Here is a 25,091-nt window from a genome sequence, read left to right as displayed (position 1 = left end):
GTATTGATCTCTACGTAAATATGAAGCAGAACTGACAAGGCTAAACCAATAAAAAGAGTACAGGAGAAGGAATGCTCAGCAGTTTCTTGAGGGTTTGTTTGTTTGTTTTGTCAGTCATTCAGATAAGCCTTATAGGAAGCTACTGCATCAGTATGTGAAGGGAGGAGCAGGAAGAAAGAAAGAAATTTTTCTTTTGTTGTTGTTTGACTTGTGTAAGTTTGCTTGGGAAAATAAGAAGCAATTTGGTTTGCATTATTACTATTAAGTATTTTATAAAATGGTGCATTAATATATTTTTGCAGTGCGTTTCTAGAACATTCTTTTTTGAATAATCGCAGGCAAGATGAATTAGAGGTGATGACTATATGAATGAGGGGAAAATTATTCTTATCCATTATCTGCACGTAGTAGGTAGTTTTTTTGATTCTAGCTTGTAACATAGTTTATACATCACCAATGTCAGTCAGACCTTCTGCTAGTAGTAAGTACAGGAAGATGTCTGCGCCTGTACCAAAAAGTTGGTCTCAGAAATGAATGTCTTATTTATAAATGTTAGAACAAAATATGAGACACCCATTATGGACTGTATTTTTCAACCCTTATCTGCTTTAGTCTGAGGAAGACCTAAAACCTAAACACTGGACACGCTGGATCGATGGGCTGAGGCTAATTGTAAGATTCAACAAGGCCAAGTGCTGGGTCCTGCACTTGGGTCACAACAACCTCATGCAGTGCTACAGGTTTGGGGAAGAGTGGCTGGAACGCTGCCCGGTGGAAAAGGACCTGGGTGTGTTGGTCAACAGCAGGCTGAATATGAGCTAACAGTGTGCTCAGGTGGCCAAGAAGGCCAACAGCATCCTGGCTTGTATCAGAAAGAGTGTGGCCAACAGAACTAGGGAAGTGATCGTCTTCCTGAACTCAGCACTGCTGAGGCCCCACCTTGAATACTGTGTCTAGTTTTGGGCCCCTTGCTACAAGAAAGTCATTGAAGTGCTGGAGCAGTTCCAGAGAAGGGCAATGAAGCTGGTGAGGGGTCTGGAGAACAAGTTGTATGAGGAGAGGCTGAGGGAACTGGGGTTGTTCAGCCTGGAGAAAAGGAGGCTCAGGGGAGACCTTATCACTCTCTACAACCACCTGAAAGGAGACTGTAGCGAGGTGGGTGTTGGTCTCTTCTCCAAGTAACAAGTGACAGGACAAGAGGAAAATGGCCTCAAGTTGCACCACGGGAGCTTTAGGATGGATCTTAGGAAAAATTTCTTCACCAAAAGGGTTATCAAACATTGGAACAGGCTGTCCAGGAAGCGGTTGAATCAACATCTCTGGAGGAATTTAAAAGACATGTAGACATGGTGCTTAGGGACATGGTTTAGTGGTGGTTTTGGCAGTGTTAGGTTGATGGTTGGACTGGGATGACCTTAAGGGTCCCTTCCAACCTACACGATTCTATGATTCATTTCTGGGCTCAAAGTTTTTTCACAAACCTCATCTCTTGCTTGTGTCTGGTTCCTTTACTGAGAAGAGGACTTTCTGTGATGTCTTATGTCTAATTTCTGGAGAACAGGTAGCTCCTCACTTAGGAATCACAAGCATTTAATCACTTTGGGGAGTCTCTGTGTTGTCAATGGAGGAAAGTAGATGGCTTACTTAGTTTCTGAATTGCTTTTCAGAGATGTCTGTCTCTTTCTTTTGCGTATATAAGATTATAAGCACTTGTGTTAGATATCACAAATCACTTTCCTGTGGCAGATGGGTCCATTTTAAGCATACTCTCAAAGGTTATAATATCAATGTCAAGTTAATACTAGGTTATGTCGCAAGTCTCCATCTTGTTAATGAGAATTTTTCTCTATGCTTTCTTACAGTTGGAAATGGAAAAATCTCAGTTACAGAATCTTGAGCTGGAGCACAAAAAGCTATCCGCTCGTCTTGAAGAAGAACGTGGAAAGAATAAGCATGTAGTATTGATGCTGGTGAAAGAGTGTAAACAGTTGTCTGGCCGAATTGTAGAGGAAGCCCAGAAACTGGAAGAAGTGATGTCAAAATTTGAAGAGGAAAAGAGAAAGGCTACCGAATTGGAGGAGTCTCTTGCAGCTGAGAAACAAAGGAGCACACAAATGGAAGCTCAAATGGAAAAGCAGCTGTCTGAGTTTGACACAGAGAGAGAGCAGTTGCGTGCCAAACTTCATAGAGAGGAAGCACACACCAGCGACCTCAGAGAAGAGAGAGATAAAATGATCAAAATGATTGAGCAATTAAAAAAGGAGAATGAAAGTAAAGCTAATCTTTCTCTTAAAAATAAAGATAAAAATAAAGACAAGAGTCTTGTTTCTGTTTCTGTTGAAACAGAAGAGCCAAGTTCAAGAACTGTTGCCTGCCAAACAGATACGGTAGTGATGGACAGTAGCACAGAAAATACTAAGAAGTTGCCTTTGACTGTATCTGTAAAGCCTTCTACAGTGAACGCCCTCGTGTCTGGCAATACAAAAATGAATGTGTGTGCCAATGCAGCATTTGTGAAACCTGTCATTGATAGGCAATCTTCATCCAGTGAACTTGTCCCTCCCGCAACTCCTGTTCTTACACAGAATCAAAACAGAATTGAGGAAAATGGACCAAGTACAGGCTCATCACCTGATTTACCAAGTAGCACTTCCCCTTTTCCAAACAGTACTTCCCTTTGCACCCCTGCAGCCCCGACTGCCACAGCTCAGAATTCCTCGCTTACTTCGTCTATGCACAGTTTGCATTCACCATCTGCCAACACTACCGGCCATCCCGGCCTAAATCCACGAATCCAAGCAGCTAGGTTTAGATTTCAAGCAAATGCGAATGATCAAGACCAAAATGGAAACACAACCCAAAGCCCTCCCTCAAGGGATGTATCCCCTACTAGTCGTGACAACCTAGTAGCCAAACAGGTAGCTCGGAATACTGTTACCCAAGTCCTTTCCAGATTTACAAGCCCTCAGAGCGGCGCTCCATCGCGGCCAGGGACGTCACATTCAATGGAAGTTGGCACTTACCCCCCAGTTGGTAGAACGAGTTTAAAGACTCCCAGTGTATCAAGAATTGACAGAGGAAATCCTCCACCCATTCCTCCTAAAAAACCAGGGCTTTCGCAAACTCCTTCTCCACCACACCCACAGCTTAAAGTTTTAATGGATAGTAGTCGATCCCCAAATGCAAGTGCAAAAACTGACAGCAAAACAGTGACCTCACCTCTTTCAAGTTCACCACAAGGAATCAGGGTAATAAATGAGGAAATTATGTCTAAGTCCTCACCTCAGCTGCCACCAAAACCTGCTATAGATTTATCTGTGGCACCCGCAGGCTGTGCCATACCAGCCATAGCCTCATCTCAGGTGGGTGCCTGGCCTTCCCACTTCCCTGGACTGAACCAACCTGCATGTTCAGAAAATTCCTTTGTCATTCCCACCACCATTGCCTGTAGCTCCTCCATAAACCCTGTTAGTGCTTCATCCTGTAGACCATGTGATTCAGACAGCCTCCTGGTAACAGCATCAGGTAAAGGGATTGATATGCTACAAACTGTCTCCCTCTAAAATATTGTTTTGGTTTTCCTATACATCTCTTGTCTGCTTTATTTATCTTTTTATACCTTTCTCTTTTTTACTTTCTAAAAGCTAAAATTTTCCTTTGTAGTTTTTCCGCATTCCAGGGGTATGGGAATCCTTTTGCTGATTTAGTAATGTTATAAATTAGTTTGCTTCCTCAAAGAGGTCTCCAAATTGAAGGCTTTTTTTAAAGGTAAAGAGGACTAATATTTAAAGTAAATGGGATGCAGATTATGGTATATTAAAGAAACTCTTATTTTTGTTTGTTTGTTTGGGGTTTTTTTTATTAGTTATTTTTTTTGTGAATGCTATTATTTTGGACTTCAAAATGCTTTCTCAGTCACTTCAAAATTTCAAAATAATGTTTTGAAAATTACTTCTGCTGTTCATCTTCCATGGAACATGTATTTCAGTGCTTTGTGAATCTTTTAGAAAATAGGGTATAGTTGGAGTTACTGTATTCTCCTAAGGCATTAGATGGTTGCAGAGTAAGGTACGCAATTGCCTGGGTAAGAGCGCGGTTTCAAATATACCATGTCGTACCTATAGAATATGTTTCATTTTTATTTTTCTATAGTTCTTAAGGTTTTAGTTGTAGGCTTTGTTAATACTTGTGTGTGACATCTCACAGGTGTACTTTAACACATATCAGCAAAGATTTGCTGTTGGAAAGTTAAAATCTAAGTATTATGTTAATAGTCTAAATCTGGAGTCAGTGTATGTATCTGCTATTAATTTTGCATTGTGGTGGGCACTTATTTGTGTGCATAATGTGCTGCCAACTTCAGGGTATCATCTTGATGGCAGTTAAGTGAACGAAAGCGGCCCTGATCGACCTTTCAGTTAATTGTAGATCTCCTGTAAATCTTTTTGTCAACGTATTTCCCTGCTGGGATCAATAGCGCTAGAACATTAGGTAGAAGCTCCTCTTTAGTCTGACTTACGCTGCAGTGAGGAAGATGGACATACAGTTATGGAACACTTTAGACCTTCATCAGCATTGAAGACTGTTTGAATGGTCTCAAACTTCCATGATACTTCAGTCCCTCATAACTTTAGTCCCTGTACCATCATCTGTAGGGTATAAAACCCCTGCACAGCTGTCTGCTTCCATCACACAACCAACCGCTTTCTGTTGGTAGCTGCACCACTGTCTACTAAGGCATTTGAACTCCCTCACGAGTCTTGGGGAAGCTGTTCCAAAAGCAGCATGTGGCAAACTTAGGTATCTGTATATATAGAAGATTTCAGGGTTCACATTATTAAGGAATTTTTGTTCCCATTCTACTTCATGGAAGACTTCCTGCATGTTTCTGGAGTAACCTAGTCATGTTTTTAACATTTGGCTGTGGCACCATTCTGTCAGAATCCTCTCTCCTTTCTGAACTGTGCCATGAAAATATGAGCTTAGAAATTTTCTTTTCCATTTGTCTACTACTTCTCAGAGTTAACAACTGTGGGATTTGATGGCTGGCTTTTAGTTTGCTGGTTTTCATATGGATGTCCTGAATTTTTATCTTAAATTCTTATTCCTAGATGAGTCTGATTGCCATATCAGATAGGTCATTAGTCTCCTAGTATTCCAGATATTCTCCAAACCTCATTTGCCTTCAGGTGCTATTAGGCTCCATAAGGAAATTAAAATTTCATTTAAAAAAAAATAAATCTAAGATTTTATTAACATACAACAAATTATTGGCAAAATCAGCTTCAAAGTGAATAGTTTTTGTAGGCAAGAGGGTGTCTTCCAGAGATCCTATCAGCATGAATTAGGCTGTATATTTCAATTAGTCTTATATTAACTAGATGATGTTTGGTAATCATTTAAGACAGTTTTTGATTATTCTTTAAAAAAATAAATCTTCTATCTTAAAAATTAAATTACCACCACTTGACTTCATAACTCCATGTATTGTTACTGCTTTAGTTTGTGCTTTGAGGTATAAACTTTTTTCTGAGGAGAACAATCTGCCTTGTAAATAGGACTCCTCCACCAAATGATGAACTTGTGTTTCTTAAGGCATTTGTGACAGTTCTCAGAGGCAATTCTCAAAGATAGGATTTTTGACAAAAACTGTTAATTTTTTTTAAATTGTGCTGGTTTATACGCTCAGATTGCCTTTCTTCATTTACACTCCATTCACTTGTTTTTTGAAGGGATGGAAACATTTGGGTTCATTTAATTCCCTTATAATCCTTGCTCTGAAAATTTGTCACTGTTAGTATTTTGTAAGTGGCACCGTTTTTTGTGAATTTTTGCAATTGCAAATGGGAAACGTACCACATAATTTGAAGTCTGCAACGAAAGATTGCTTAAACAGACCAGTTAGTGGTGTTTTATTTTATTGATACAGAGATGTTATTTTAACAGCCCTCCTGTACTGGGTGCAAACAAGCTCAAAGAACTTTAATAACGTTATCTGAAATATTCAGGTAAATATTCAGGAGCTTCTTTGTCTTTTACCCAAACTAATGCTTATATTTTATCGCACTTATTCTCCAGTCCCATTTTAGTTATGTTTTTTTAAGGGAACTTAATCTGTTTTGGCCGAGTGTTCTGGCAAACTGCAGAACTAAAAAACCTTTGAGCAACAGATGTTATGCAAGTATGGAAAGACCTTTCCTTCAAAATTTTATGCTAAGAAAAGAAATAGACTTTGTTTTAGGAAAGATAAACAAAACGAAATTTAATAACCCTGTTTTCATTAAGATGATGTGGTCAATAATGCCTGAAGTTCTTCACCATGAGGGTGGTGAGGCACTGGCACAGGTTGCCCAGAGAGGTGGTGGAAGCCCCATCCCTGGAAGTGTCCAAGGCCAGGCTGGATGGGGCTCTGAGCAACCTGATCTAGTGGGAGGTGTCCCTGCCCATGGCAGAGGGGTTGGAACTAGGTGATCTTTAAGGTCCCTTCCAACCCAAACCATTCTGTGATTCTATGAATTCATGTTACTTAATCACTTTTTTTTTGGTTTGTTTTTTAAGTATGACTTTTCTTGACATCAACAACATCTCTCAAACTACAAACACTACTGAAACCTCCTTCCCATATCTGCATTTTCATGCCCTCTAGGCACAGATTGAGTTAGTTCTATTAATGTTCTGGTTGATTTTAATCTATTTTATTTACTTTTTTCAGAAAATGTTTAAAATTTCAGTTTTACTTTCAATTAAAGAAGAGCATGGTGAAATCTTATTCATATTTTATTGTATAGTAAGTAGTGAGCTTCAATCAGAATTTGTTAATATTTTTAAAGAACAGTACAAAACAAATTTAACATATTAAAAAAGACATTGAAAGGATCCTTCATTTTTTTTGTCAATAAATTCATGTTTGTTTCTTCTTAATGTGGAGTCAGAAGAATTGATAATAGCCTGGTGACTAAAGCATTCTCGTTATTAATTTTAAAACAGTTTCCTAGTTATCTCAGATTGCTTTAAGAACATATCAGCAGCCTGATTTTCTGTTAAGAGTGTCTTGGTTCTAGAAAGAGCAACTATTAAGACCAAATTTAAAATCAGAGCATCGACTGTTTCAGTTACACGTTCTGCTTACTTAATGTGACAATACCTTCTTTTAGAGACTGGGCATTGTACTGCTTGCTGCTCTTTTCATCCCCGGTAGGAAAAGACACCAGCTTTTGTCATTAATGTTGAACAGACTGTGCATAGAGAAATTACAATGAACATTTATGGCCTGATTCAAAATCTGCGACAGTGTTTTCATTAACTTCAGCAGCCTTTGAACTGGTGCCAAAATGCTTCTGCTCTGTTTGGACTTCTATGTTTCAATGGCTGTAAGACTTCAAAATGGAAACGAATGTAGGCAGTTGGATTTTCATACCTCTGGGATTTCTGCTTTCACTTTCTTCCTGGTTTTGCGCTTTTTATGTCACTCTTCAATGAAGTATGGTTTTTATTTTGCTCATTTCTCTAATGATTGATTTATTCTCTCTATACAATTGGCTTGGAAGATAAAAGTGGGGGGGTGAGGGACTGATCTGGGCTCTGAAATTAACCATCTCACATTCTGAAGCTGATGCCAGAAGCTGTTTTTGTCTATCCCTCTGCCCTTCATCACTGCATGCCCTACAAGCTTTCACAGATGCTTCACATTTCCTCACTTTTTGCATCTGTAATGGTGTACCTTATTTATTGGTATTTTCTAATGTTGTTGTATTTTGTTGGATGAATTCAGCTTTAATATATTGCCTTATGTTGATAATAGAAGCTAAAGTTATGTTTGTTATTACCTGTTTTTTGTATCTTTTTCAGTAGGAGGTTTTCATCTAATGATAACCTAGTATAAAGAATTTCATCACTGAATTGCAACAACATATTTTTCATTTCAAGGAGTTGAAATCAAAGTTATGATACCACATATGGCAGAAAAAAAAAATTTTTTGGCATTTCTATTAATGATGCTTTAAAAAAAAACAACAAAAAACTTGCACTATTTTCAGTAAGGAAGGGAACCCAGAAATACTATTCATATTACAGAACTACCTGGCAGAGTGAACTTCATGCTTAAGGCTTAGTGTCAGGCTCCCCAGGTTACCCCAAATAATTCCAACATAACTTGGACAAAGAATGTTAGCATCTGGAGTGCCACCCAAGCAATGTCCACTGTCAGTTAACTACTATGACAAGACAGTAAAAACCACACAAGTACCATTTTAAAAGCATTGATGTATATAGCAACAGCTGCAGCACTGTTAGTTTCAAAGAATAACAGAAGGCTGGAAAAATAAAAACACTTTTCTCATGGAAAGGAAGAACAAGAGTTATTCTTCAGAGCTTTGGTGATTTTGTAAGAGCTAACTGTTCTCAAATATTGGAAGTGGAAATAAATATATATATTTTTACCACTTAAAGGATGGTTTGTATTGTTGTATATTGTTAATTATTATTTTTTTTACAAACTTCAGAAAACACTCAAAATCTTCTGATTAAAAATTTTGCAGAAACAAATATTAGTAAGAGTATTAATAGTCAGAAGGTAGCTTCAGAATTGAAGTTATATGAAGATGGAGTTAACTTTGCAGCTTAAAGTTGGATTTATAAAATAATTTCGTAGCTGTAGTGATGACTTCTTATCGTCAATATCGAACAAATACATTGAACAATAAGCTAACATTGGGAAAATTCCTTTATGTGCTAAACTAAAAAACTGAATTCGAAATGACAAATTTAGCTTACTTTTTAGAAACAAATATGAAAATAACTTAAAGCACTTTTGTTGTTGTTTTGAACTGGGATCAAACTATGTGTTTTTCATTGAGGTTGCCCAGATGATGGATTCTTGTGTAAGTCTGGACCTTGACTTAAGTTTGCCCAAAGATCCTACAAGGTTCCCAAATCTACTGCTTCTATAGAATTCTATTGGGAACTTGGATATTGAATTTTGGTTTTCCTAAATGCAGAGCAGATCGTCCTAGCGTGGTAGAGCCACTGCCACATGCATTTTCTAGTTCTAGGTGTTGGAGGTCGGATAGCACTTGAATCAGCGTGATGGAGCTGGAGGTAATGCCCTGCAGCTCCTCTTCAGTCTTGGGTGTTGCAGAACCACAGTAAAAGCTGGGTAAACTCACTCGGTATTGTCAGATTTCAGTCTTATATAATAGCTTATGTGTGGCTACAGAATACAAAGCTATTTATTCAAGAGAGAAATATAATGTGAATTTTCTAAAGATAAGAGTGAAAATAAGAAAAAAAAAATCTTTCTCCTATTTTCTCTTGCAGTCCTTGATCAAGGAAGAATGCACAAAATTTTCTATGCCTTATGCAGCAAACTTCATATTCTTAACAAACTCCCTACTAAAGCTGATAAGTAATAAACAGAACGTTTAACAAAGATAACTCCTAAGCTTTCAAAGCTTTAAAATGAATATAATTTTCTAACGGGGTGACTTGAAAGTTTTCAGTCATAAATTTTATATAAACTGTTATTCATTTACATTGGAACATTTTATAATATGTTGTTTAAGTATTGCTGAGTAAAAGGAACATTACCTTAAGGTACAGTTCAATAATAAATATATTTGTATTATTTGTGTAAATGTTTTCTACATTTTTTTGCAAACTTATTGAAAGGCACTTAAAGTTATTAAGTGCTCTCTGTGCGATTTATCTGTATAACTGCAGGTGAGATAGATACTAAAGTTTGCACTTAGACTGTAAAGGAGGATGAAATTTCATATGAAAATAAGTATTTTGTTTTGGATACCTGTCTTTAGATACTTTCAAAAAACTTTCCCAGCATATTAGCAATTAAACTAAAACTTGTATAAAACTTTCAGTAGTTTCTGAATTTTAATAATATAAATTTTTTTGAGACATCCAGCTGCTACTACAGTTCACAATAAGTTTCATGTTAACCTTTTGTAATTAAATCCTGTTCATTTGCATTAACAACTGTCACCCCTGTATGCAGTTTTGTTCTTCAGAATACCTTCTGATGTTCAGGCAAAGCATCATCACAAAACTTGTGCTAAACTAACAAATCCTATCATTTTGAAGATCCTTTGTCATTTTTAAAAGAACACAGAAAATGCAGAGCTTTATTTACGTTGTCTTTCATCTAACTTCTGTTGCTTTAACTCGCAGGCTGGTCTTCCTCCCTAACCCCTTTGTTAACAAGTGGTGGTCCTGTCCCCCTGGGTGGCAGGCCCACCCTTCTTCACCAAGCTGCTGCCCAGGGAAATGTCACTTTATTATCAATGCTGCTTAATGAAGAAGGACTGGACATTAATTACTCTTGTGAAGATGGCTATTCTGCCTTGTATTCTGCTGCTACAAACGGACATACAGGTAAGTGATTCTAAGTTTTGTGACAACATTCCAGTCAAATAGTGAAAGCTTCTTTCACAAGTTTTAAATATTAAGTTAGGTCAAATGCATGGTTTTTAAAATTGTGAAATTGAAACTGAGATATATAGATTATATAATAAAAGTCATAGTATAGCCTATACACAAGCAATACTTCCAGAGGCAGAATTTTGGAACACAGAAAGCATTCTTGCTTATGGTAACATTCTGCAGTGACATCCATTCTAATTCTCCACTCCCTTCCTATAAAAAGCCACCAGATATCATCACCCCGTATTCTGTGACAAACTAAAGATCTTTTGTAGCAAAGGCAACTTGAAAGAAATAACTTTCCTCTACAGGGAGTAAGCAGGAAAGAATAGGTCATCACCGGTGTTTTGATCTTCTGCAGCAGCAGTGAAAATGATGGAAGACAGTTTCAGAGTAGTGTGTTACCTGGGAAATAAAATGAACTGTCTCTATTTTTGAACTAGATGAAATAGGGTTAGTTTGTTCTCTAGGGTCTACTGAGATGGTTAACATTTTTCTTTTCCCCGCTACCCCAACCCTCAGTCTCGAGGAGGTGGCATCTCTGAACCTTTCAACAGTTAGTCTTCATATTTTATGAATATATTTATAAAATGAGGCAAATGTGTTAGTAACAGATGCAAATTTAATGGATACAAACTCTAAGCGATAATTTTCAGACTGTTAACATAAGGCTCTTGAACAGCAGCTTTCTTTAAAATTCCAGTACACATTACTGTAGTTTTTCCTACTGATGTAAAAATCTCTTAGATTCTTATATTGCAAATAATACCATTATGCTGTTTTGGACACTAAAGATGAAATCCACCAATCCCAATGACAAAAATTCCATTATTTTTTTCACAGTAAAAAGTGGAACACAGTGCCTTCAAAGCTACTGCTTTCAAGAGTACTTTGTGGTTTTATTTAAGAATGTATTTGTTAGAGACATAATTAGAAAAACCCGATCCAGTGTTCAAAATAGTATTTAGTGAGACTATTCCATTATTTTTCTCAAGTATTTTAAAAATCAAAGTAAAGTTCGGATCCAAAATCCATAGCTAGGTAGATAGTATACATTTTTCTGACACGTTCAGGGTTAATTTTGCAACCAGGCATCAGGATAGGAGGAATTTTCCCTTTGTTCGGAATGGTATATTTTTTCTGTGCTTGCTAGGTGCTATGGTTTACTTCATAGGAACATCTGGGCCTTTTCATCTGACAGATTCTTTGCTGTTGCCAAGACCCTTAAAATATTGGAAAAGTTCTTTATTTTATTTTCTTCCTTTGGCACTTAACACTTTTTTACTTTTTTTTTTTTTTCCAACTTTTTATCTTCAGTATTAAGAGTCCAAGTTTATTATATTGTGTGGATTTATTTTTCCCCTCCCGTTGAATGGGTGTTCTGTGGATTCTTCTAGGCTTACATCCATTTATCATTGATGGTGTTTGTGGGAGACCGTAATTGACCCAATTCTTCTTTACTCATTTTGTATTCCTAAAATGTTTTGAAGGAAATGCCCTGATTTTCAGTTACAATTACTGAGCAGCTCTTACTGACAGCAAAGGCAATTTGGTTTCTTGTTTTATTGTCAAAATTTCAAATAAGAGAGGCACTTGGCAGCGGTATGAAAACACAATAATAAAAACACACATATGCATCCTGTAATTGTTTAGTATCTTTTCGTTTTTAAGATAAAAAATATATTACAAGCATTTTAGTGTTGCACTTCTATTTATAGTTGACAGGGTGCAAAAAACACTTCGTTGTACAAATCATCCCATTTTAGCGACTAAATGGATTGTATGAATTCTGAATGAGAGAATCACACAGCAGCAGTTGTTGATGTCTCCTTAATACAGTATATGAACATTGAGAGTAGTAGATTTATAATATTTTTGGAGAAAGGTTTTTGTGCTGAAGTTTAATACATAATCCTTTCTTTGTTACTTACAGTTTGTTCCCAAGTGCATAGATAGACACAGCTCTTCTAAGTGGAGACTTTTAAGAACAAATTTATGTAAAAATATATAGGCTTAAGAAAGGAAGTATAGGAATAAATCTCTTCTTTTAGAAGAAAAAGTCCTTTTTTATAGCTTTTTTTAAATAACCAGGTGGAAAGAAATGACGCTGGAGTAATTTTAAGAAGGATGAAGTATTTATTGTACAAATTTTTTCATTGCGTTGAGTAGGATTGTCAATGGTAAGTTACTGTCTTTTGGCTGTTGTTTTTTTTTTTTTTTTCCTTAGAATCATTTAGGTTGGAAAAGACCCTTTAAGATCATCGAGTCCAACCGTAAGACTTAACACATAAGCTTTCACTGGTGGGTGATCACACCATGATTTAATTTATTGAGAATAATTTGAACCTGGAGTTGAAAGCCTAAATGGGCTTGGAGATTTCCAGGACCCCTTGTTTCTTCTAAGTTAACTAACCAGATTTTCTGGTATCTCCTGGGAGATAGTTAGCTACGAGAAAAGAGTGGCTCTAGACTTGTTAAGAGCCAGCATAGTGAATACCTCCCTTTAGAATCAAACACCATGTTGCAGAGTCTGGGAAGAGTGGAAGGTGAACGATCTCCACACATTTTCAGTGAAGAAATGCAGTATTTGAGATGTATAGATAACTAGAGAAAGGTAGAGCACATTGTAACCAGCATGGTGGCAGCAGCTGTTATGTGCTCTCAGGCCAGTCTGTAGAGAAAATTGAGTTACACAAGAAGAGAGGGCACTCGAATATTCTTTCCTAATCTGTCCTATTTACAAAATGCGTAGCCTTCCTGTTCGTAAACAGCTGCCTTTGAGAGCTGCAGCTGAGGGTTTTTCCAGCACACGAAGCTCATAGGAGCTGCTTTGTTTCCTGTGCACACTGTCCCCAATTCTGTAGGTCTGAGAGAGAGAACTTCACTTTAAAAATATACACTAAATACTTTGTGTTTGAATGGACATGAGGAAACTGTTGATTTTATGATTTAACCACTAGATTGGGATAGCTGAACAGATTGTTTTGTCAGGCCTACTTGGTTTGATCGGCTAACAAAGCAGGAGCCGCTTCAGTCTATTATGCATTTGATAACATGTACAGTAGCTCACTTAGCTAATGTATCTGCGTATCTCTATTGTGTTGCTGACCATGACCATTCTCTGCCACACGTGAGGTGGATGAGAAAGAGAGAATGGAATAACAAGAGTTCCTGAAATTGAGAGATGTGAAGAGAATAATAATACTACTACTAATAATAATATCCTTTGGACTCAGCTGCTTTCTAATCATATGCATATATGGTATAATCGATTCTCTTCTATCCTGAGTACTTGGAGGCTGTGGCACCCTGATTGATAGGAAAAACTGGAATGATGTGGGAAGTAGAAAGGAGTGAGGTGCAGAGACATACAGCTACATGGAGTCAGCTCTGCCGAGCCACTGGATGTATCTGCATGGTGTTTGCCAGCACTCTGGAAGAACTAACTACCCAGCTGTGGTGGAGAGCAGTAAAGTCTCCAGGTGTTTGTGCTAATACGCTTCCATGTTTTGCTTTTGCGTTGACCAAAACCTTTAACTGAGTGACATCTATGTCTGTCTTGTGCCTGCCCTTCTTCCGAGTCCCCTCTACTGCTGATTATTTCAGGGGCATACAGCAGTGAACTGGAGTTAATGAGTCTGGACTGACCCAAATTATCCTTCTCCAAATCCCAATCAAAAGTCCATACAGGGGACCCAGGCTTCTTGGAGATTATTGCTCATTTATTTGATATGCCACCAGAACAGGTCATGTAGAGCTTACTAGCTCACGTGGTATGCCTTAGGAAAGTAGCTGTATTTCCTCTTGCTTGCACCTGTCCCTGAGAATAAGCAGATTTTTTCAGCGATCTTCATCAGAAACAGTATTTTCACAAAGATAAGCTACCACCTGAATGATCTGCCAACCAATAATTGTGAGTTAAACATACCTTTCTAGAAAGGTGGTCTTGTTCTGTGCATTCTTCGTGGCTTTTGCATGGCTAACAACATATGCTTTATGAAGAAGCCAAACAGTATTCTAGCCAAATACTTGAAACTGCTAGAAGAAATTTTTTCAACATCCTTCATAAACTTTAAGAGTATTTTAGGATATCAAGCAGGAATCTGTATTTTCAAGTTAATTGTTTAATATAAAACAGGGATTCACAATGGAAAAGAAAAAGAAATGTCATTAGCAGAGTATTAATTCTGTTACAAAGTGATTGAAAATATAATTTGATTTTAACTGGTATTATCTTACAAGTGGAAATACTAGGTAAGTTAGTTAACTGAGAGCTTCTTTATGATTTAAAGAAATTACTACTGATGAAGTCCTGGTAGCTTATCCCAACAACAAACTTTAAAAAAAAAAAAAAAAAAAACCAACACAAAAACCAATCAGATCAGATTGCTTATTTAAGAATTTAGGAATCTGTTTTAAAATCTTATTTCTTAATGTTAAATTATTTATTCAGTCAACTCCACAACATGTGTATTAATATTTGAGAGTTGTAACAGCAGTAAATACGTCCAGGAATGGTTTAGATTAGTCATATTTCAAAGTAATTCTAAATATATGTTTCTGATATCTAGAGATAAGCTTCATTAGCAAAGCTTGGCTCCAGGAACTTACCCAGTGCTGGAACAGAGTGCATTAAGCTTGCTCAGAAATCAGGTCAGGAGTTTATAATTGGTGTTCTAGCTGAGCTTATTTTCAAAATAATAGTTTCAACTACAAAAGACTTGGTTTATTTTGGTCTAGAACCAATTTCAAGAATGTAGAGCAGATTAAGTATTTTCTTCAAACTTAATTGCATCAAATGATATTCCAATTTGTGGATGAAAAGCAGTCTAATTACTATGTAATTAATTATCTTAATTTAGCTGTAAGTTGCAGGAATCAGGCTGCTACTATTTTTACCATGTCATTTTGGAAATATATGAATGGTAATGGTTTGGGGAGGTTTGAGTTTGTCGGTTTATCTTATTTGTCATTGCAATCCCATGTCAAAGTGTCCTGAAGCAAGACGGGTCAGCGTGTTGTTTGAGTTATGTGTAGCTTTTGAGCAACTCCCCTGTGCCTGTTGTACGTGGGATGTGTCACGTGGCTGCCAGTTGGACCATCCTGCATTTAGCGGGTGCTGGATAGTTCTAATTACCCACTTTGGAGGTAAATTAGCTAACACCGTGGGAGTTGTCAGCAATGGGCATGTATCTGGATCCCAGCAGAACCCAACCCTAGCCCTTTTTGCTCCCCCAGGGAGTCAGTTCTCACCTCTCTTCTGCAAACTACTTCCCGAGCTTCTACTTCGCTAAGGTGTGTGATGTATAGTCAAAAAGACTGCCTGCTGTCGCTCCTTGATTAAGTTTTAACCTCTGTTAGTTTTAACCACTTGCTCTTGTTGCATCAGTTTATGTTTATGCTCCATTTATAGATTGTGTGAGATTGCTGCTGACTGCAGAAGCACAAGTTGATGCTGCTGACAAAAATGGCTTTACACCCTTGTGTTCAGCAGTTGCTCAGGGACATGTCAAGTAAGTGAAGTCTTAAGATGTTTCCTGTCAGCTATTACTCAATTTTATATTCCCTTTACATTGTATTATATATTTTTTCATTACCTTACTGTTGCATTCTTAGGTATAAATGCATTTAACTATCATTTATTGAAAGCATCTACTGAAAATCATATTCATATATCATTCTGTTTTTAATATTTTCCATTTATTTTGTTTCCAATTACAGCTCTTAAGGTTGCTGAATGTGTATTCTTAGCAACCACAATATGATACTGGTCTACATGGGCATCATACCTTTGAATTTCTTAATTTTCTTTGAGTTATGAGCCATAATACAGGATTAACAGAGGAAGAAGGAAAGAAATTATTTTTGCACTGATATTTTGAAGCATAGAGAACTATGAATATCATATTCAGAGAGAAAAGAACATTTATCTGAGTATTCTCCTGGGTGAAATATAATCAAATACTTCAAACAATAAAACAGGGTTTTTTAAGGTTTAAGTGTTTTGTGTCAGTTATCTGTTTTTTTGAAAAACAGAAAATTATGTATGAGTCAAAGAATATTTCTAAGAACATTCTTCAAAATGTAGTTACGATAATTTCCTTTGATTTTTTTTAAAGCTCCTGATTTTATAAAGATTGGTGGTTTATGACAGCATGACCAAAAAATTCTGTTGTCTTTTTATACTGAGAACCAGTACACAACAATTCACACAGATGTTCGGGTTTTTTCCTCCCTTTTCCTCCCTTCATCAGAGCAACTGAAGGCTGATGCTGCGTTTCCACTGTGCAGCAGTTGGAAGCAACCACTAGATAACCTTTTCCAGAGCATGCTTATCCAGATAAAACAATTTTACAAATGCAAAAAGTCTTGAACAGCATGGCTAGGAATCCTTATTACAGACTTAACCTTTGTTTTATGTATCTTTGGATTTGCCTATCTTTCAGTTTTTGATTCTTTTAATGTTGCATTTTACTACTTTTAGGGATTTTACTCTGATGCAGTAACATACAGGGGTCAGACTCTTTCTTTGTTATCATATGGTCATAGGCCCTGACCCAACAATGAGGAAGAGTGGCATCCCTGTCCTTCCCATGGTCTCCCATGAGTATATAAGGATCATCAGAGATTCTTATCACTTCTTAGAGGACTTCAAGCTTATCAACTAATGGGCAGCTGTGCTGATTTTGGCTGGGGTAGAGTTAATTTTCTTCATATTAGCGAGTATGGGGCTATGTTTTGGATTTGTGCTGGAAACAGTGTTGATAATCCCAACTTTTTGTGCCTCCCCCAGCCTACTCGCTGACGGGGCTGTATGAGGAGCAGAAAAGGCTTTGACTGTGTAAGCACTGCTCAGCAATAACTAAAACATCCCTGTATTATCAACACTGTTTCCAGCACAAATCCAAAACCAAAACCTAGCCCCGTACTAGCTGCTATGAAGAAAATGAACTCTACCCCAGCCAAAACCAGCACGTTCTACACTCCCCCGCCCTTTTTTTTTTTTTTCTTTTTTTTGAGATAAAGACAGTTTAATAAGTAAAGCAAAAGCCGTGCACGCAAGCAAAGCAAAACAAGGAATTCATTCACTGCTTCCCATCGGTAGGCAGGTGTTCAGCCATCTCCAGGACAGCAGGGCTTCATCACAGCTAATTCCCTCAGGTACTGGATACCTTTCTCCATGGTGGCCCACTTGCCTGGGTGACGTCTTTTACTGGAAGTCTTAATCCAGAGTAGCAGAATCTGACTAGGTGTTTTGAGCACAGAAATACATACCCAGTTAAATGTTTCAGTGTTTTACGTAAAATCTGTAAAAATTACATGTGACTTGACAAGACAAACCAAAACCACGCTGTTCATATTCTCTCACTAAAATAAATATCTTAGACTTTAGTTAAATAGGAAGCTATTATTTCTCTGACTTACCCTCCAACACTTTGCTATATATCATCTGCTGTGTTACGATATTGCAGACTTTATATTCTTTTTCCCTTAGAGTTACTTATGTAGTACGATGTATGTTTCCCTTAGAGTTACTTATGTAGTACCCTAAACACTTTTCTTGCATTCATTTTTTTTTTTTAATACTAAACATGGACCAGATTGTAAAAGTGAGCATGTAATAACGGGGCCAGCCAAAAGTATCACAGCTTCAGGCTTTTTGATTTGTTCATCACTTCAAAGTTCTGGCTCAGAAAAATTCTGTAATAGGCAGAATTTGGGGCAATAGTAGAGTCTGTCCCCTTGAAAGTGTTGTGTTTCACAGTCCATGTTACTTGTACTACAGCACAAAGAATCTGGGGCTAACGACAGCACTAAATTACTATCAATTACACAGTACTTGTCTGTGACAGATTTGCTGGCCAGTCCCCTGTGACATGTCAGTTAACCTTATTCCTGAACTAGCACAATACTGTTGTTCCAGCCCCAGTTACAGAGTCAGAAAGAACTACAATTTTTTAGGGCTGTTCAGTAATATCACTGATTCAGAAAACGCTTTTAGGAGAAACTTCCAAAATTATTTCCCGTATGGTCCAGGCCAGGCTAACCTTACCTGACCTTGAGGTGGAAAGTCAATGTAGCATTTCCAGAGTCATTGAATACAATGCGAAATAACAAAATAGATATTTTTAACATAGCAGACTTAAAACTTAATCTGCAGTTGCTTTACGGAGGTGTCTTGTTATGAGCCCATCTTAAGATGATTTTTGTGACTGTATGGTTAGGATACACGTTCAACATTTCATAAGGTAGAGCATTACTTTTATCTGTATTTTTTTGTTGTTCGTTTGAGCATTTTCAGAAAGTACAGCAAAGTAATTCATAGTAATGTTATCTGGTTTACTCTTTTCTAAAACTGATCATTTTATCTTGAAGCTGATTGATTTTCTGACTAAATAAGAACTTACTAAAAGGAGATTGTTTTCTTTAATACTTGCGTTTTTTTCATCTGTAATTTCTTATACACCTATATTCTTACATATACATTACATTGCTTTAAAAATTGTGTCATCCTGTTCCTGTAGTAGGGTCTCCTAACCAGCAGTTATACGGCATTGCATTACTTGCTTTGAGGATTTATTGTTGATGTGCTTCTATTTTTATGGACTAATAAATATTGATCCAAAGAGATGGGGAGTAATTTTTGTTTAAAGCCCTTGTTTGAATTGCAGAGGGAATAGACTGGAATTGAGATTTTTCTAAAGTCTTGAGAGCTTGAAAAGCTGGGTTTGGGAAGGGGAAGGGAGCCAACCCTGGCTTGAGAATCGGGAATAAAACTGGACCTACAGCTACACGGTTGTGAGGAGGTACAGGATCTTGGATCCAAATGCTGGTCCCTAGTGAGTCACTCCCCAGCCCTCCACCTCAGCTTCTGTGCTCCCGAATCCAGTAGCTGCTACCAGCACAGCCCAAGCCATCCTTCTGGAGCAGCCTCCATTCAGGGATCGGAATGGTAGGTAGTGCCAGAGCTGTTTTGCAGTCCCTACCAGTTTACTTCCCTGGGCGAGTATCCCTTTTGCTGGTATCTAAAGCTGGTATCTTTTTTTTTTTTTTTTTTTCTTTTTAAAGCTATTTTAAATATCGGTAGTCAGGAAAGAAAAGCTACTATTTTGCTCAGCTGAAGGTTTTTCTTAAGCAGCTGTTGTTAAGTTTTTATTAGCCTTATGAAATTAAATGTTTTATATTCGCAGTTTTTAAAGGCATCTACTGTAGTTTAAGATTTACAGATTGAAAGTAACCCCATTGCTGTCTTTTTATCTATGCGCATGTATAAAATTATACCTTATACTTGTGTATATGTGACGGATAAAATCACAGGTAGATCTGTATTTATAAAATCAGTCTTTATTAAAAAAAGCATTTAAATGTTTTATGTTATAAAGAGTTTTTGGAGGTCGAATACAAGGTAATTTTACTACCTTATTGTTTGCTGTAGGTGTGCAGAATTATTAATTATGTATCAGGCTGATATTAACCATGCTGCTGAAAGAGGACAGACACCTTTGTACCTGGCCTGTAAAAACGGAAATAACGATTGTATTAAGCTATTGTTGGAAGGTGGAGCAGATCGAACAGTAAAAACCAGTGTAAGTTAAAACAGTTTGTAAAGTCAAAATACCTTGTATAGTACTGAATACAACAACAGCTAGGAAATACTTACGTTAAAATATTTATTTAAAGTTTTCTTTAAAGCTGGAACAAGCCATGTAATCTGAAATTAGTATTTTTTTCATACTTTCTGCGGGTTTTTCTAAGCTGTGTATTGTCTCTAAAATCTCCTAAATTTTATGACTTCCATCATATTTTACATATTTCAGATTCTGCCTGCAGTTTGTTGCAGACTTTCCTTCAGCACTGGATTTGCAACAGAACTCTTCTGTTTTGACTTATTTTTAAGGTGGAGGAGTGGAGATAGCGATTTTGGTTTTTTGTTGTCCTTGAGGGCCCCCAACCCCAAATTTGCCAGCCAGTATTGTAAAGTCTTGTATATCACAAATGGCAGAATATGGCCAAAAAAAAAAAAAAAAAAAAAAAAGTATATGCAGGAGAAAAGGAATTAGATGTCAAAATTGAAATCTAGGTATTGCCCTTTTCAGGTGCTTTCCTGAAGCTTTTCTGAAGACTTTGATATGAACAGGACAATAAATGTGGGTTATAGGCCGTCCAGAAACACAGCAGAAAGAGTATTAGCTTCACAGTACATTCTGCTCCACTATTACACTGATGGGGTTTTTTATTCATTTATTTTGGATTTGGAAAGTAAATATATTTAATTTGAAATGAGAGAAATTTGTGATGTCAAAAGCATGAAAATATCTGACTAATAACTTGATTAATGCAACATGAAACAAATTATTGATCGTTAGAATCGTGTTAGTTTGATACATGATAAGGAAACGGTCTATTAACAGCATGTAAGTTCTATAGCACTTAGACTCTTCTTTGCAGTTTCTGTCTGTTGGACTGTCCTTGGTGAAAGCTGTAAAATTTTCTTTCTGCTACATTTTCTACCCCCCCCCCAACCACATACAAGCAACTCTGTTTTCCCAAAGGATAATTATGTCACTTTTGCTTATCACTTCAATTTCCAAACAGAGCTATCCATGCAGATTCATTGCTGATATAAGTTCTGCAAACATTTTTCGATGTGTTTGGTGGGAGTGTGCTTTTTGCTTTTGTTTTTTTAGGATGGCTGGTCACCAATTCATGCAGCAGTGGATTCTGGTAATGTTGACAGTCTCAAGCTCCTTATGTACTATGGAGAGCCAAACAACGGGAACTCTTTAACTGATGCAGAGACTAATTTAGACTACTTTGATTTGGAGAGGACAGAAGACAACTACAGCAGTAGAGTAAAGCCTGTTATTTCTGCAGATCTCATCAACCATGCTGACAAAGAGGGCTGGACTGCTGCCCACATAGCAGCATCAAAAGGCTTTAAGGTCAGTCTGTGTGACCAAGTTACAGTAACCTGATAGAATTTAGGCAAGGTAAATCCTTCTTTTTTTGTCTTTGAAGAACTCAAACTTGTATGTTAAATCTAAGTTTGTTATCTAGTTTATTATCACACTTGATTTAACAGACACAGAAAATAATTCCATTGGTTAATTTACCCCAGAAGTTAGGTGTCAAATGGGGTGAATTGGCATATTTAAATGCTTATTTCTTTTGGAACAACTATAAAAAGAGAAAACATGATTACTTTAAGATTCAGATTTTCAAGGTTAAGGTGAGGTGAATCCCACCCTAAACACCAATTCATTGGGTGTCATGTACTTAATATAGATATTAGATTAACATAGTTTCCTGTTCCAGTTAGGGATGATTTCACTATGAACAATTTCTCCTGTGGGAGGAAGGGGAGGACAAGAAATCTGAGAATCACATTTGTGCAGTGATATATTGTTTAATTATTTATTTTGGGCATCCCTTTTAGCAGGTAATGAATAAGTTTTTTGGGAGTTGGGATAACGGATGACATGGGAAATGACCTTACAGGTCTTACTGATGACAAACAGGAAGATTTCTGGAGATTGAGTTTTACTTGAAGGATTTGACATCAGAAGATTTACACTTCTAACACAGGCTGTTTAAAGGAATTATTTTTTTTCATGTCAGCTGTCAGTCAGATCTTACTGTGAAACTTTTACCCAGGGAGAAAATAGAGGATACTAAACACAGAAGAAAGTGAATTTTAGGAAAATATAGTCCAAGACTTCAAAAATCAGCTTGTGATTACATGCCTAAATCAATATCTATCATTATGTTTGCTTTTTTCCTGATAAATTTACTATGATAAATTCAAGATTCAGTTTATTAAGTTATGGGTTTTTTAGGGACCAGCCACAGCTTACTCAGCATTTTGTATTACAAACAGAGTCAATGTTCCATCACCAGTGTCTTTTAGGGAGGTACAGACTCTTATTTCAGTTTCCACTCATCTCAGTTTAGATGGAGTTTAAGGTATTTGTTATAGTCTAGAAATACCTAAATAGTGTGCAATACTTTGCTTCTTTCTGCAATAATATAAACCTCAGGAATTTTGAAGCTAGGTTTTATTTACTGTCTAGAAGAGGCTTTGGCTAGGTGTTCTCTCTGAAGGCGCTGACACTGGAAGTCTTCACGTATACCTTTCATGAATAACTCATGGCTTTGAGTTTCTGAGCATATTCCAAGTCAGTTCCATTGAGGGTATTCTCTTAGATGATAAAGGCAATGTATAGCTGGCAGATTCCTGGTTTCGATGTTGCCGAGACTTCATATAATCGTATTTGATTAAATGCATTTATTGACTCGAGAGGTGTTTGGGATATTAAGAAGCTAAAGAAAGCTTAATAGCCATCTTCAAGCACTGTTAACACTTTGACTTCCTACTCTAACGCTTTATCTGCACTGCATGTCGTTCATGACACTATGTGATGGTTCCATATAAACAGTGCTGGCGCTTGCACCCTTTTCTTTTGAGATTGGTAGGTGCCGTTCTTTACAGATGATCTTAGCTGCCATTTCACAGGCAACAGAGCTGACAAAACTTCTTATTTACTAAGGAAATAAGCCTCATCTCTTTGTTGTCTCCCGCTTCTTTCTTCCCTCTTTACTTCCCACTTTCAGCCTCACAGTCCAGTCCTCTGCCTTCTGCTGCCTTTGCCATTCCTTGCACCCGTTTGAGAGACACAGTTAACTAACCTGACCTGACCTGACAAGAAAATATGCTTTTTTTTCCTGGCTAATTTGCTTCTGGCAAAGTTAGTGAGCTGATTGACTTTTTAAAAAGTTCTTACAGCTGCTGGAACTACAATCTGGTAAAATTTCATCTCGCAGGGAAACACAGCTTGAATGATTGCTATCTTTATGAAAGGTGTCAGAGCATCAGATATACTGAGAAAAGTCTTTCTGTTAGAATAGCTGCAAAATAGGTAACAGTAGCCAAACCTGCAACAAGCTGCTGTTCTGAATCAAAATACTTAATAGATGCTTCTCTGTATTTTCAAGGTTTGGTTTCTCTGCCTTGATTAACCCCAGAGGTTATCAATACTCTATTAACTAGTATCATTTCTGGTGCTGTCCTTTTTTTAATATGGATATCTGTCCTCGAAAGGTGTGTCTGAGGATGACAGTGCTTCCATGAAGGCCACCTGTGGTGTTGCTGAATGGATGATGATTAGAAATCAGGACTTAATCAGCCTTCTGGTCACTGATCAATTAACATTTAAATGTAGTTTGGTGAGGGTTTGCTTTTTTTTCCCTTGCTAGTATGTGAGGATCTATGTAATTTATTTTTTTTTCATGTTACAGTATGATTGTACCAATACAAATTTATCTGCTAGTAGCTTGTTTCTAATGAACTGTAATGAATTTTTTCTTTTATTGGGCATATGAGGTTTTTTTTAAGCATTTGAATTTTAAGAGGGCATCATGTTGTTGACATCCACAAAATGTTTTTGCTCTGACTTTATTAGAAATGCATTCTTATTTCACTGCACTGTTACTATGCTTGCAGAAATTCAGGTTTGCCTGCCAAAGAAGAGGCTTGCAAGGTGATTTCAAAATGATTTTCTTTTCTTTTGCTGTGTACCACTCAGATGTCAGGCATGATGGGAACTCCTACTTGGTGAATTGCAAAGTGAAAACTGTTTTTTATCGAATCTGAATAGATTCATTAATTAGTGTATATTAAGCTTTAGAATTGCATTTTTGGTGTTGCTTGAACATTGAGGCCAAGATATTCAAAACGGGATGCATCGTTGGGCTTCTATTGTGAATACCTAAACTAGTGGCCAGATGTTAAGAATTTCTCAATTCAGTTGACCAGCATTTGATGCTTGGAGACTGTAGAAACCTGGCTGCATATATTCTGCTTTTTCAAAATCTTGATTTCAGACTTTCAGGTCTGCTATAAAATACTTTTACTCCTGGTTTTCAACTCTGCGAGGAACATCCTTTGGATGCTGATATATAGAAACTCTATAGCTGACTGTCTTTGGAAATGCATGTGTGAGAGTTTCAACTAGGAGTCTAAGTGCATATTGGTAGAACTCTTTAATGCAGTAAATGGACGAGTAAATAATACAGTTCTTACCTTTGCAGAACTGTCTAGAAATCCTTTGTAGCCATGGTGGACTAGAGGCTGAGAGAAAAGATAAGTGTAATCGAACATTGCATGATGTTGCTACTGATGATTGCAAACATCTCCTAGAAAACTTAAGTAAGTAAATGCTATCAGCACTATATAAAACTGTTTTTAGTAAAGAGCTTGTGGGACAAAAATAAGAAATATTAAAAGGGTAGTTGTCACTTTTTTGGCACCACAAAATTAAGTTTTCTTAACCTAGCAAGTTTCTGTTCTCCGAATTTTGCAAAAGCATTTGATAAAGGAGGTTATTAAACTACTTATGTCTCTGGTTTTAAACCATTTGAAAAGATGGTATATATTGTACATATGCAAACATCCATATTCTCTCAAAATTTCTGAATTTAGCATTAGTCATTACTTTTTCCAAAGCTGTTATCCTCTTCTTATCTTTTCTTCAAATTCTTGCAGAAAAATCACTTAGTGGTGGATAGCTGTCAAATTTCCTCAGGCTGAAACAGTCATCTAGTCATATCTGAATCTTTTTAGAGCATAGTTTTATTTGTCACTAGTTTATTGTTGGGGGGGT

At 36.9% G+C, this 25,091-nt stretch overlaps 1 protein-coding gene across 1 annotated transcript in view; it reads left to right on the top strand.

Annotated features, from left to right (window-relative positions):
- Positions 1-25,091, top strand: part of CTTNBP2 (cortactin binding protein 2) — an 87,562-nt gene that overhangs the window by 37,994 nt on the left and 24,477 nt on the right. The window contains exons 4-9 of the mRNA XM_063323242.1: positions 1,863-3,525; positions 10,180-10,383; positions 15,845-15,944; positions 19,868-20,018; positions 21,120-21,374; positions 24,520-24,637. Of these exons, the coding sequence (XP_063179312.1) occupies positions 1,863-3,525; positions 10,180-10,383; positions 15,845-15,944; positions 19,868-20,018; positions 21,120-21,374; positions 24,520-24,637 (2,491 nt within the window). The remainder of the gene's footprint in view (positions 1-1,862; positions 3,526-10,179; positions 10,384-15,844; positions 15,945-19,867; positions 20,019-21,119; positions 21,375-24,519; positions 24,638-25,091) is intronic.

This window comes from Chroicocephalus ridibundus, chromosome 1 (genome assembly GCF_963924245.1).
Source record: "Chroicocephalus ridibundus chromosome 1, bChrRid1.1, whole genome shotgun sequence".
In the NCBI taxonomy this organism is placed as follows: domain Eukaryota; kingdom Metazoa; phylum Chordata; class Aves; order Charadriiformes; family Laridae; genus Chroicocephalus; species Chroicocephalus ridibundus.
Note: the sequence above shows the minus strand (reverse complement) of the source record. Positions and strands in the feature narration are given on the sequence as shown.